At 35.3% G+C, this 15,577-nt stretch overlaps 1 protein-coding gene across 2 annotated transcripts in view; it reads left to right on the top strand.

Moving 5' to 3' along the window:
• The window catches only part of PDE1A (phosphodiesterase 1A), a 305,673-nt gene extending 290,612 nt beyond the window's left edge, over positions 1-15,061 (top strand). For both annotated transcript variants that reach the window (XM_045558634.1, XM_045558635.1), the window contains 2 exons: positions 10,775-10,891; positions 14,647-15,061. In XM_045558634.1, the coding sequence (XP_045414590.1) occupies positions 10,775-10,848 (74 nt within the window). In that variant the 3' untranslated portion in view covers positions 10,849-10,891; positions 14,647-15,061. The remainder of the gene's footprint in view (positions 1-10,774; positions 10,892-14,646) is intronic.
• The last annotated feature ends 516 nt before the right edge of the window (positions 15,062-15,577 follow it).

A 15,577-nucleotide genomic window follows, 5' to 3' on the forward strand; every position in this document is an offset into this window, starting at 1 on the left:
CATGGGTCCCAGGAAAGCCAGCACCTTGGCTCAGTCCAAGTCTGAAAGCCTGGAAGACTGACAGTGCAACCCCCAGACCAAGGCCATTGGTGAAGGCAACTGATGCAAGTCCCAGAGTCCAAAGATGGAAGAACCTGGAGTCTGATTTCAATGGCAGAAGGAGCAAAAAGAGTCCTACGAGGGAAGGAAGAAGTTAGAAGCCAGAGCAAGCTGAGTATCCCCCTTCTTCCACCTGCTTTGTTCTAGCAGCAGGTGGTACTACCCAGATGATTTGACGGAGCCTGCCCACATTGAGGGTGGGTCTTCCTTTCTCAGTCTGCTGACTCACAGGTCAGACACACCCCAAAACAATGCTTCACCAGCCATGTAGGCATCTTTAAATCCAGTCAAGTTGACATCTAAAATTAACCATCACAAATTTACCCCTTGTCAACTTGCATTCATACACATCTCTTTAAATCACACTTAATCTCCAAATAAAGATAATAACAAGTCATAATTCTGCGCAACATGATAAAACTATCCTGTGTGCAACCCAAAATACATGAATCCTGTCCTCAGAAGAGAAGATAAAGTTCTTGAGTGATATTTACTTTTTTGATATCCCATAACATAAATACTATAATCATACTTAATTGCTGATATAAAGTCCATAAATCTTATGTTACATGATAAAGAAATAAGAGAGGAAATAAAATAAAGATATTTGCTTAATACATGTTTATATACTTATAAAAATATTCTTAACAAAACAAGGAGGAAGTACTCACAACAGTTATAGTCCTCCTTTCTGTAACTAGTCACGTGGTTGTAGTTGGTATTTATAACTACCTTCTTCTACTACCCATTCTGAATTTCCTTTGCTTTCAACAAGCACCTCAGCTGATCATGGTTATTTTCCTGGTAGGGTGACCCAAACCTTCATTCCTGAAAAGTATGGGCCATTCATAGTCCTTCCTGGATTGCATCATTGTAGTTTCCCATTTATCACAAGGCATGGTAATACTAAGGAACACCCTAAGGGGTCTTCTGTATTCCAGACATACTCTTTCTTTTTTACCCCCTCCACTGAGGAGTAGTATCCAGTCTCCCCTTGGTAGTCCAGATCAGTCACCCCAGCCAGCATTGTATCTCCCTTTCAGCCCGTTGACCCAGAGGCATGAGGAACCCAAAGTGGTTGGATAGTAATCTTAACTTCCAGTTCCAGCCGACTGGATGGTGCCTGCCTGCATGCCTCTCTCTCAGTCCACTGACTCACAGGTCAGTCTCCTCTGGAGACACCCTAACAGTTGTTTCACCAGCCATCTAGACATCTTTCAATGCAGTCAGGTTGGACCTAAAATTCACCATCACACTAAGGAAAGACAAAAACATAGCAGGTATTAAATTACACCCAGGGAGGCAGCATAATGTGGAGTTAGGATTTAGGACTCTGGAACTAGACTATCTTGTTTAATTCTGGTGCCATTACTTATTAATTGTGTAATCTTGAACAACTTATTTAATCTTTGTGTGTCAGTTTTCCCGTTTGTAAAGTGAAGATAATAAAATAGTGTCTATCTCAAGAGCTGTTATGAAGATTAAATGAGTCAATGTATACAAAGCATTTAGAACTTGAGGTTTTCTGTAATAATTCTTATTCTCCTTGCCTCATATATGTGCCTACAGACTGTATGGGGATCTTACAGAAGCCATTCTGAAAACGTTTACTATAGAAAACATTACTTGCTCGTAACATTATGTTTAACTCATGATAAAACATGCAACGGGACAGTTCCATCAGTCAGTCGAGTGAATTGCTATATGGTGAATTGATCTTGATAAAAAGGTGATTTCTATCACCTTTTTGTTCTTAATTAATCCATCAAAATAGTCTATAGAATATGTTTCCCAACTATCTCTCAAATCCATCCAGTTTTCTTCGTTGACGGAATGGAATTGGCTTATTCTGAATGATTGGTACAGCTGCTCTTTTTATAGAACTGTAAATGAACAACATTTATCTGTATACTGTCTGTTGAGGATTCTGCCACTAAAGATATTTGTCTTTATTTTCTCTCAGCACAGAACCCTTTAGGGAAAGAAAAATATTCTTAAAAAGAGTACTCTATACCATAGAACTAAATGCTCTCAAAAAGATGACACTTTAGCTAATCTAGCAAACTTGGTTTATGGCAATTCTATTTCTATCCTGAAAGAATTTTTACCATCTTAGTCTTTATCTCTTAAAATATACCTAGGTTTAGACTTTATATATAGCCAAAACTCTTCAGGTCTACTAACTTTACTTCTTCTAGAACTGCTGTTCATACTTTGGCTAATATAATTTTCTCTTGTTAACTACAGAAATGTAGGAAACTCTCAGGGATCATGCAAAAAAATTTATAGCTGAAATCTTTGATCTCTCTCATATATATTTAATTGCCATATTTTGTTCCTTCTCCAAAGAAGAAATTATAAACAGTGAAGGAGAATAGAAAAATTACCCAAAGGTCTCTTCAGGTGGGATTCAGTATGTAAGTCTTCAAGGGGACTGGGTGAGAACCTTCAAGAATCTGATGCTCAAACTTGATTACAATATCATCTTCAAAATATAACCTAGGCCCTTCTTTAGCAAGACAACTGGTATTAAGTGGTCTTGGAAGCCTTGCACTAATTTGGATTCAAATCAGAAAAATTTTGTGGAGATAATGAGAGAAATTTAGTCCTAGCACACACTCAAAGATATTAACTCATCAGTCTGGACATAGGATTCATTCAGAAGGGTCCTGTGTTCCCACATCACCCTTCCATCTTAGGTTAGGCTTCTATAAAATATGATGAGTAAGTCTGCTGTTAAAGGAAACCCAGATTCATCAGTAAGAAATAAAAATATTTTCAAATAAAGGCAGAATAACAAGAATAAGATAATAGCTTTGATGTTAGTTTAATGTAGATAGACATAAGTACATCAAAACTTATTTTAAATAAGTTCACCTCCATCAAGAGAATAATTCTGTTATATATGAGTCTTTAGAGATTCTACCACATCCTACAATCCTGGCTGAAAGTTGTAGATCAATAAAGTACTTTGTGACTAATTGTTTAAAGTGCTTTTGTTTTAAAGCATTAATTTATAAGTTTGCTTCAATATGAGCAACTTACATATACATCCAAGAGAAGCAATGTCTTCTACCACTACATTCAAAAGCTATAAGTAGATGAGATGACTGTCTCTATACATCTCTTCAAATAACCCCTCATCATAGCCAGGTAAAGTTAGATATCAACATGTACAAAGGAGAGAAAGAAAAACATGGAATTGTGTAAGAACCCAAGAGTCTTTCTCTTCCTAAATTAAGGGATAGCTAGATATGTGGGATTGGTTCCTATCTTGGCTCATTCTTGAGCCTAATCAACATACCCAACCCTCTAAGCCCTCTAACAAGTTCAGTCATATTCAGTATTCTTCATTCAGACACAGAAATAGAGCTATGTTTTGACATACTTAAACATTTTTATTAAAAGCAATTGAAGCTCTTATTCCTTAATTAAGCTTTAAATAGAAAACTGAATTAACCATAATAATTTTAAGTATTCAGAATACTTAAAGGAAAGCCAAATATGTTTCCATCATTTTACAAATTATTTTCCAAGTTTTAACTTTTGAAACTGGCTTAGATGAGCATTTAAAATAATATTCTATATGTAATTTTTTTCTACTTATAAAATATAAAGAAAATGTATATTTTTGACTCAGACTCAATTTTCATCCTCTTTTCATCCTGATTAAGAAATTAGAGGAGCCCCATATTAACTTTCACATCAAATTGGCTCTAAGAGCCAAATCTTACACTTTCCACAACCAATTCCTGCCACTTTTTACAGGAGACAAAGTGTGATCTGATTATATTAGTATTTTGATAGGAATTTCACTGAATCTACAAAGAACTGGCACTTATTCTACTGATATTGTTTCATAATATGAGAAGGAGGGACTCCTCCCTAGCTCAGTCTACAAAGCCAGGATCACCCTGATACCAAAGCCAGAAAAAGACAACAACAAAAAAAAACTACAGACCAATACCCCTCCTAAACATAGAGGCAGTAATACTAAACAAAACACTAGCAAACTGAATCCTATAACACATCAAAAAAATAATTTACCACAATCAAGTGGGTTTAATCCCAGGGATGCAAGGATGATTCAATATGCATAAATCAAGAAATATGATTCACCACATAAACAGAATTAAAAATTAAAACTGTATGATCATCTTAATAGATGCAGAAAAAGCATTTGTTAAAATCTAGCACCTCTTCATGATAAAAATCCTGAACAAACTAGGCATAAAAGGAGCATACCTGAAAGGAATTCCTGAAAGGAATTCCTGAAAGGAATCAAATTATACTACAAGACTATAGTAACCAAAACAACATGGTTCTGGTATAAAGACAGACACAAAGGCCAGTGGAATAGAATAGAGAACTCACAAACAAAGCCATATTGGTACAACCAACTGATTTTTGACAAAGCAGACAAAAACATACACTGGAGAAAGGATGTCCTATTCAATAAGTGGTGCTAGAAAAACTGAATAGCCACATGCAGAAGAATGAAACTGGATCCCTATCACTCACCATATACAAAAATTAACTCAAGATGGATTAAAGACTTACATGTAAAACCTGAAACCATAAAAATTCTAGGAAAAAACATGGGGAAAACTTCTTCTGGACCTAGGAGGCAAAGAATTTATGACTAAGACCCAAAAAGCAAATACAACAAAACAAAAATAAATAAATGGAACTTAACTAAAAAGTTTCTGCACAGAAAAAGAAGTAATCAACAGAGTAAATATATAACCCACGCAATGGGAGAAAATATTCACAAACTGTACATCTGACAAAGGACCCAGAATCTAAAGGAACTCGAACAAGTCAGCAACAAAAACAAATAACTCCATTAAAAAGTGGAAAAAAGACATGAAAAGACATTTTTCAAAAGAAGATATACAAATGGACAAGAAACATATGAAAAAATGCTCAATATCACTAATCATCAGGGAATTGCAAATTAAAACCACAATGAGATACTACCTTACCCCTGTCAGAATGACGATTATTAAAAAATAGATGTTGGCACGGATGCAGTGAAAAGGGAATACTTATTCACTGTTGGTGGGACTATAAATTAATGCAACCTTTATAGAAAGCAGTATGGAAATTCCTCAAAGAACTAAAAGTAGACCTATACCATTTGATCCAGCAACCCCAATACTGGCCTATCTACCCAAATGAAGTCATTATATCAAAAGACACATGCACTTGTATGTTTATTGCAGCACAATTCACAGTTTCAAAGACTTGGAATCAACCTAAGTGCCCATCAACTGATGAATGGATAAAGAAAATGTGGTATATAAATATACACCATGGAGTACTACTCAGCCATTAAAAAAAGAATAACTTGGATGGAACTGGAAGCCATTATCCTAACTGAGGTATCTCAGAAATGGAAAAACAAATACCACATATACTTGCTTATAAGTGGAAGCCAAATGATGAGTACACATGGTCATACAGAGTGGTATAATGAACTTTGAAGACTTGGAATAGGGGAGGGTGGGAAGAGGGTAAGGGTTCAAAAATTACCTATAGGGTACAATGCATATGATGTGGCTGACAGGTACACTAAAAGCCCTGACTTTAGCACTATACAATTCATTCATATATCAAAAAAAGCACTTGTATCCCCTAAATCTGTTGAAATGAAAAAAATAATAAAATAATGATGATGGAGAAATTGTTCCTTCAATGAGTGGGTAGAGGGTCCCGGTAAAGTTTTCTCAATTGGGCTTCACTTCCTCCCTGGCACATCTTTTTCTCTCCAGTCTCCTGCCTTTGCTCATACTCTTCCACCTTTCCTCTTCAATCCCTCCTTAAGAGCATATTCTTGTATGCCACCAAAACATATACATCCCGTAGGGCCAATTTTAGACTGAACTCTTTCAAGGAGCCAGCTCAACCTCCACATTGTTTAACTCTTTAGTTTCAATGGAACTTAAACACTAAGATTTATAGCCATTTAACATGGTGTTATCTCTCCCAAGTTGAATATAATTTCACTGATTGGAAGAGGAATATACATAGAAATCTTCCATTTTCCATAGATCACCTGTATAACTCCCTATTTATTTACATGCTTAACACATATGTGCTTGGTACATGGATCCATTCTAGAGTTTGCTAATGCAAATTGATGTACTTTCCTAAAAATTAAATGAATCAAGAAATAATTTAGCTATTTTTGATTTGTATCTTATATAACACTTTATTACTTCCTCTAGTCTTACAGGGTCAGAGCTAGAACATTTGGGAATTAGGTGGAGTTTTGTTTTAGCAACTGCTTCTTTTTCTTCTGCGTAGTGTGCAGTCCTCCTTTCTCTTACTTTCATGCACACTGCAAAGTAAAAGACAGAAAACATACTTACAACTGTTTCTTCTCCAAATGCATTAAGAGTGAAAAAGAGGAAGAGTATTTTCCCTGGTGTTGAAAGATTTCCTATTCCTAATCTGTAAGGCAAATTACATTATACCGATGCCAAAACACTAATTAAAATCAAAAGCTCTGATTTATCCTACATTACATTTCTCCAACGACTGTAACTTTAATCTTTGATCATCAATTCATTCTAGTTATTTGCAACATAAACTCCATAAATGGTCCAAAAATAAAACTGAAGCTACCTCAGATGTGCCTGCTTTAGGAAATACTACTTTATATAACAAAGGTAACGTTTTCCCGTGAAGAAATAAAAATGCAGTGTTACTCAGAACTAGTATTTCTGTTGAAAAGACTGCAGAAAACAATTTTGTGGTAAGTATTTTTCAAACATTATTTGCTATTGCTGTTAAAAAAAAAAATTCAATGGAATATTTTTCTGAGGTATATTGTGGGGTTCTGTCTCCGAAACTCACCTAGGCTGTGGTGCCCTGGAATAGTCAGTGATAACGTGTTCCTGATCTCTACCATGGAAACCATAGTCATGATTTTCCTACTCACATGCAGGGATTGTTGGATTAGACAAGCCAAAAATAGTGAATGCAATATAGACTATTAAATTAAATCAATTATTATTTGTATACCTACAAAAGATTGATTGTTAATTACAGATTTTATGTATTAGAAAAATTTTAAAAAGCTTATCAAATTTCTTTTTTGAGGAGGAATTACTCTTTAGGACAAAACTATTTTTCTAATTGGGAGTAGATTTAAAGTTTATTTAAAGAAAAATATTAGGAGTAAGAGGATGGGGGTGTGTGAATACGGCAGGAGTGGTGAAGGAAGCTGCTGCTACCAGAGGTCACGATTCTGGTCGTCCTTTGTTGGAGGGATCTTGCCACTTGTTAGCTTTGGGACCGTGGGCAGACAACGCCCTAGCTACATCTAGGTTTCCTCAATTGTTAAGCCCCACTTCACAGGGCTGCTGCGAGGATTCAGGGAAATAAGATGAGAACAGAGCCTGCCACCAAGTGGGTGTGCACAAAATGTCGATTATTTAATTGTACAGTAACTTACCTTAACAGATTATTTTTCAAATAATTAAGTCGATGAGATCATGACTGGAGAACTGGAGTCTCTAATATCCACTTGATAATGTTTCTTGTATTATTCCCTGCAAGTGTTATAATATTTACATCATATGAGTCTAACACACTATGATTCCAATACAATAAAAGTGAGCTCAAATTGCAATCTAAAAAGCATGGATTAGCTAAATTTAGAGGATTTCTGTTTGCTTTCGTAGGTCTGTCCCTCCTATAACTGCTATTCCCTCCCTGCCCCCTGCAGAATTTAGACTCTATTTATAAAGCAAAACCACAACATTTCCTCATTTTACAAATTATTTTTAAGTTTAAACTTTTGAAATTGGTTTAGATGACCACCTAAAGCTCTTTGAGATGAACAGAATTATTGAAGGGCCCTTACTTTCATTACCTTTGTCTTGGCTGACAAACAAGTTTATATGCACTGCTTTGAACAATTCCCTTGCATCTATTCCTAAGGTGCGTGCAGCTTCCGATGTATGTAAACTTGCAAATTCCTTCAGTAAAATGGGATTCCAAGGTCACTTTACTGGTCTTGTTGAAATGCCAGTGAATTAAAAGCCAATTACTTTGACTTCAGGTTATCTATTTATGGTCTGCACTAGAGGCAATCACTTGATTATTCTGGGCGTGTTTCGTACCTGGAAAATGAAATTAGACTAGATCAGAAGTTTTAACCCAGGGTTATACAGATGGGGTCTGCATACTTGAAGAGGGATTTTTTTTTTTTACTAGCCTTTAACTGAAATTTAGCATTTCTTTCATTTGTAGGCAACAATACACATTAAAATTTGTGATATTTTTGTCATCAATAGAAATAGATGTTTTCATAATATATTTAGTGGAGAGATCTTGAAGTATCTTTTGATGTCATTATTATTTCAAAATTACATAGATGCAGAATGTAGTTAGACCTTGTTATTTAATGCATGTATATTACTATAGCATAGGTTTACTTAAATATGTTGATAGCTGAATTTTAATATAAGTAGGCTCCTTTGTAATCATATTTATTTTATTTATGAATTTTATTTTGAAAAGCAGGCCATAGGTTTCATCAGAATACAGAGGTGCCCATGATTTAAAGACGTTTGGAACCTTGGACTATATTGATGTTTCTCAAAGTCTTTGACATAGACCACCCTTGGGCCATGAAGGTCATCTAAGATGATCTTTAATGGATTGAATAATGCAAATTATTTCTTCTTTATGGCAGAATGATATGTCAGAATCATATGACTTTTTTTTTAATGAAAAACTAAGAGTTACTTACAAGTAGTATTGCCTAAGTTCATTGTAAAGATTTCCACAACTAAAGATTTGTTATCTAAAAGTAATGTGCTTTGGATTTGCTGAGGACTGTAGTATCTGGTTGCCGTGAAATTGCCTGGCAGTGTTTGGATGTCCCTGAAAACAGCTGGAATTTTAGTTTTCAAGGAAAATACATTTTCAGTGCTGCAAAACTCTTATATTGAGTTGGTCATAGTTTTTAATCGTTGCTTTTTGTTGTTGTTAATTGCTGCATTGTTACCATTTGATTATTTTGTTCCTCTTCCACTCTTTTATTATTGGTGAGTTCTTTATCCACTAGAAATAAGAGCATTTGGTGGTAGGTAGACCTTAGTGTCCCTTACCCACTGTAAAAAGTTCTCTCAAAAATTTTGAGAACCAGATAATTAGTTAATTACTTATATTCCTTTCTTTTAATTCAGTCTATTCTTTTTACTCTGTTCTGCTCTATTCTAGGCTGTTTTGTTCTGTCCTAATCTAGCCTTAAATAACAGGATATTAAATCAGAAGTTTAAGCCAAGACTCTAAGAAGGGCTAAATGTCAGAAAACAAACGGATTTGTGGGAAAGGAATTTCAAAGTAGATTCAAAAGCCAGTTATAAGATGCTTAACCCTCTCACCCAATACAAACAAATGAAACAGTTAGATTGCTGAGGGTGAAAAAGGATTTGTGAAGAGGATTTCTTTACAGAGATCTCTGCTGTTGGGAAAGGTATAGAAATATTTCTTTCTTTACCTCAAATCAAGGGAAGAGAGCTTCACCAGGACCCTGGGAGAGACTGAAGTTAAGGGGATATTGGGAATGGAGTCTAGTTCCTAACTGAGAGAGCTAAAGAGTTAGATGGTGACAGATGGGCCAAAGGAGAGAAGGCTGTGTAGGTGCCTCACGAATGTATCATGTGAACCAAATGATATTTTGATCCTGGCATAGAAGATAAATTTCCCCCATTGAATATATTTTAAAGAGACGGTGGGAGGCAACTTAAATTTGCTTTGTAATAACAACCTATAAGTTCTGTATGTTCACTAATTATATAACCTCAATAAAAATCTGCTGCAACTGAGTTGACACTATCCTACAATATACATTAAAGGAATTATCTCAAAGTTAATTAGTACAAAGTTTAATTGTTAGAATATTTTCAATCAAATTTCATACAGAAAGAACATTCCATCATACATGAATATTTTCTGAAATATCAGGGTATTTTAAGGAACTGACTCAAAAAATTAATTTCTATTTATTTTGTTTAGTTTGTTGCTTATGTAATAAGACTCTTATGTGTACATTTTGCTTTATATTTTTATTTTTCACAGATTCTCTACAACCTCTCCAGAACTGTTGAAACATTTTCCATGCTAATATTTTATTTTTCTTCAAAGTTTATTCAGAAGCTGAGTGATTCCAAGATTATAAATTCCATGAGTTTGTTTTGACAGATTATGTCTTATCTGAAACATTACTATTCTTTTATACTCATTTGTTTTAAATTCATAGCAACTAAGCAACGTGTGGTAGAAGACACTGATCATTAGGGGTTTTGTTTAAAGGAATTTGTTTCAATTAAAAATATTCAGGAAAAACATGCATAATTTTTACATGTGAATTAATAGATCTTTAAACATGTTTTATCTGTTTTATTTCTTTCTGTATTCTCAGATTGAATTGCAACTTCAAAAATTTATATAACTACCAAAGATGACTTGTTATGCTCTATAGAACCACAGGCTAAAAAGAAAATGTTTGGTATCTTTGAAGAAATGTGCCGCAAATCCATTGTAAAATCCAGCCTTCCACGTTTTACAAATTGTTTCAAATCTCCTAACATTATTAGGTTTTTCAAAGGCTTATTTTTTGGGGGGTTTGTGTGTTTGTTTCCTTTTTTCTTTTTAGGTGAAACTGATCTTCATAAGAACTCAGAAGACTTAGTAAATGCCGAAGAAAAACACGCTGATACACATCCATAGGTCTGAAACACCTTAATGGCTTCTGTCATTTTAAACATGAGAGGTAATTTTATTTTCTAGACAAGAAATCTAATTTCTAAAATAAATGGTTTGTAGAATACCATTAGAAACAAAGTTATCTTATTTAAATGCCCTTCTGGATTCTTTCTTAAAAAGAAAATCTTATCGTCAGTCTTTTGGGGTAAAACCTTAACAGGTAAATTTTAAACATTTAACTGTCAAAAGTTCTTTTTTTTTTTTTAATTTTTTTTTTGAGACAGAGTCTCACTCTGTTGCCTAGACTAGAGTGCCGTGGCGTCAGCCTAGCTCACAGCAACCTCAAACTCCTGGGCTCAAGCAATCCTCCTGCCTCAGCCTCCCGAGTAGCTGGGACTATGACTACAGGCATGTGCCACCATGCCCGGCTAATTTTTTCTATATATGTTTAATATTTTTAGTTGTTCATATAATTTATTTCTATTTTTTTTAGTAGAGATGGGTCTCGCTCTTGCTCAGGCTGATCTCGAACTCCTGAGCTCAAATGATCCACCCGCCTCAGCCTCCCAGAGTGCTAGGATTACAGGCATGAGCCACTGCACCCGGCCTACTGTCAAAAGTTCTTAATTCACTCGTCAATAAAAATTATACTCACTGAGACTAAAATTTTACTTCTTTAAAAATAATAAGCTATAATCCCTGGGGATGTTTAATCCTCATTTCTTATTCTATTTCATGTAGGAAATATGAGTATTAGACTGATTTCTTCTTTTATTTCATGTAAGAAATATAAAAATTTACACGCTTTAATAAAAACAAAGCAAGTATTAATCATGTTTGCTAAATATCATGTTTGCTAAAATCTGTGGATTTATGTATTAGTGGTTCTCTTTTTAAAAAATCAGCCGTGGAGGTTTGTCTTCAATCTATGAAATTATTAACTCTGGGAGTGCTGCCTTGGAAATATGAATTTTCAATAAGCCCGTCTATTGGTATTTCTGTCCACTAAAATTGAGAACCTCTGTCTTGGATGTACAAAGGAGGTATAGGCAGTTATCGAAAGGAAAGATGTATTTATAGTGGAGATGTCTTAATATCTACTAAAAAAGCATGAAAAACAAAACTCAAGTGTTATAATGAGTCTTGCTGTGGGAGTGGGAGTAGGGGTAAATGCTGAGGGTATCATACCAAGCCTTTGTGATGTTATTATCAGCTCCACAGACGTTGCTTTAGAAATGAAAGAGTTCAACTGTGATTAGCTTTTAAGATAATTCCTTCCCCAGTGTTCTTGAGTTACAAAGACAGTTAGTTGTAAGACTGTCTTTTATTCATCACAATAGTTTCATTAATAGCAATTATAAAGTGTCAGGCACTGTGGTGAACATCTTGCATACATTATCTCACTTAGTCCTCTCAACAATTCCAGACTTAGTAAGTGTGACAAACTTAGTGAGTGTGATTCTTATTTTATATATAAAGCTTCGAAAGAAATAAAGACACAAAACGGTTATTCAGCAACTAAAACTCATCTCTATACTTAATAGTTATAACATATTGTTTCATATGAGCTACAAAATCCCCCTCCCTACTCTCATGGTCACTCTAAAAAAGAGTTTGGGTCCTGATAATATATGATGGAGCCCCTGAAATATATTTTAGGGAAAACTACTTCAGTGGAATATTTATAAGTGTTTTAAGTAACAAAAAGTTTTGCTGGCAAATAAGTATCATTAAAAAACTGAGTAAGACAAAATTAAGCAAGATTCTTTCTTATAGGACATCTCCAAGCTGGTATACGCTATATAGTGTAGCTTCAAAAGAAACAGAAAAAAAACTTTAGTATTAGCATTTCCTAAGCATTCATGATGTGGATCTGGAATATTTATGAACGTTTTTGAAAAATTGTATGTAGGGAGCACAGGTCACCAGTAGATTTGTAAAAATTACTGTTCATTGTATGAACATGTCTAAGGCTAGACAGATAGATAAGGCAGTTAAAGAAGTATCTTTTTCTTTTTTCCAACTAAAAAGACACAATCTTCCAGGAAACAGGGCCTTCAGTAGGTGAAGTTCACATGCCTTCAAGGAACAGGCAGGTGCTTTAAAGGATGAATGGGCAGGATCTGAGAACAAGGGCGGTGAAAATTGGCAACTGTGACTCAAGTGTGGTGTGTGGCAGACAACAGGCAGTGATCAGTCTTAGAAACAGAGAAAGGACACAGCACACCCGTCCGGAAGGCTGCAGCGGCAGCCAGCCACTCTTTGGCTCTGGCAGATTTGCACCATGAAGGAATGAGGGCCCAGTGCTTACAGGTGTTTTTAGTGATTAAGAGAGGTGGGTTTTTTTTTCTTAATGTAAAATCTTCCAATTTTTCATGTTGGCTCAAAGTTTTTTGAAACACTGTGTGGACCAGACAAAGTATGTCCATGGGCTTGATTTGGCTGGCAGGCTCCCTGTTTGCAAATTTACCACACCTTTGTGACTGGTAGCTAATTCTTTTGCCACCATCACGGAAACTGTAGGCCCTATGGCCGCCTGGCCACATCTCTGAAAGCCATCGCCTGCTCTGTTCTCAACGTGTAGGCCCCGCTGTAAGACGCTTTCCCAGGAAATACTGAGCTCTAATTAAATCTGTGCCATGTTGAGGCCTCATAAATCAATGTGCAACACTATATCTAGAAGAAGAAAAAAGCCTTTGAAATCTACTTTTCACACTGTTGTATAATTTCATCATCATTTCTAAGAGGTTCCAGTTCACAAAAGTCTTGTTTTGTTTAAATTTTTCTTTTATGTTTTTGTTAATTAAAATAAATGAAATTGGGCTTGGATGTACAATGCCATCCTGCTCTACTAAATAAAAAGCTAATGGCATATAATTTATCACATTATCTTTCTTGAAAGATATGTTAGAGGTTTCTGGCATTTCAAAAGCAAACCAGTATCAGACCTGTTCCTCATTGTGGAGAAAGTGTTCCCTCCTTCTACCAATGCCAACTCTTTAATTCTGAGTGTATTGCCCAACAAGAGGCCAAAATTGAGGAGTTGTGGGCTGTATTTAGTCTGTTTGACTTCCTCACTGATTTCAAATATGTTTTTGAATGTCTTTAGACAGAACTAAAGAACATAACTTTATTTCACTACAGTCCCTGTAATTCTAGTTGTTTTACACACACCCAACCCCACTTAACTCACTTACACTACACGCTAGGCCCGTACGGCTGTTTGAGTCTGTGACTTCTGATCTAAAGAATCAAACTGGAATTAAACCACATACACACACATACACAGAGTACAAGTTGGAAGAGGAATTCCGACTAATGTAAACTCCATTATCTATTATATACTGATAAATCCCTTATTCTTGACCAGGTATAGAAAGTCCAATGTGAAACTGCCACACAGTAATTGATGCCTGTATATGACTAGAACATGATCTTCATTTTCTTTCTTTTTTTTTCTTTCTTTATTTTTTAATTCACAAATAAAAATCATGTATATTATCAGGTACAATGTATTGTTCTGAAATTGTGAAATGGCTAAATCAAGCTAATTAACATATATATTACCTCACATGCTTATCATATTTTAGGGGTGAGAACATTTAAAATCTACTCTCCTAGCAGCAATTTTCAGGAATATCATACATTGTTATTAAGTATAGTTACCGTGTTGTACAATAGATCTCTTGGACTTATTCTTCCTATCTCACTGAAGTTTTGTATCATTTGACCAGCATCTGCCCAAGCCCCTCCACTCCCTACCCACTCCCTACCCCCTCCACCTCTTCTCTGATCTTCATTTTCATTTGGATTTTATTTTAGGATAATAAAAGCAGCACGAAAACTTCCTAAATCCTCAACTTTCCACAAAACTATATCTCCTTTTTCAATGTACAGTTGGATTGGGCCATTTTTATGGACGTCTACATAAGGAATTAAGAAGAATACAAATTTTGATCTAGTCACTTTGGCCAAATAAATACACTCCAGTTGCTATCAGAGTTTTTGGCCAGTGCTTCTACCATTGTTTTTCCTCCACAATTTGGCCTTCTTCAATCAAGCCAGAGAAATTCTTAAGACAAAAGTCAGACAGCTTTAAATTTTTCTCACTTTGAGCCAGTCATAGCGACTGTGCAATACATGTGCAGAAGATGAAGCCTTTTTAAATTTAATTCCTTGCACTGTCTTACACAGAGTGCTCTAATTACACATTGTTCAAGGTCTTAAGTAAAAGGAAAGCAAAACCAAAATTATGGAAAATATATTTTTTGCAGTGCTGGGGAACAGGCTATATAGATTGTCCTTATTTTAAATGCATGAGAACAGAATGAGAGGTGGGACTCATCAGAAGCTGTAGTTGAAGTCCTGTGACAACAACGGAGCATCATAGCCCAGCACAGTGACCTGATGAACACCTCATTGTAACTCTCATACTGAAAAATGGCAGTGAAACCTTTCCTTGAATCCAGTGGACCAGCTTGCATCCATCCGTCACATGGTTTTAATACACTAATGCATCACTTCCATGGGCGTGGTCATGACACAGATCACACGCTATCTACAGTCCGTGAAAACAAGAAAACGAATTGTCAACCATTGCTGGAGACAGACACCAGAATGGAAAATGGGATTTGCCTTCTGGGATGATTATCCCATCAAGCTGTAACAAAATATATTACAAGCCAAGGGATAAGAGACAAGAAGTGTGTGTATATGTGTATGTATGTGTGTGTTCAAAAATGTCTATGAAAAT

Source organism: Lemur catta, chromosome 8 (assembly GCF_020740605.2).
Source record: "Lemur catta isolate mLemCat1 chromosome 8, mLemCat1.pri, whole genome shotgun sequence".
NCBI classification, from domain to species: domain Eukaryota; kingdom Metazoa; phylum Chordata; class Mammalia; order Primates; family Lemuridae; genus Lemur; species Lemur catta.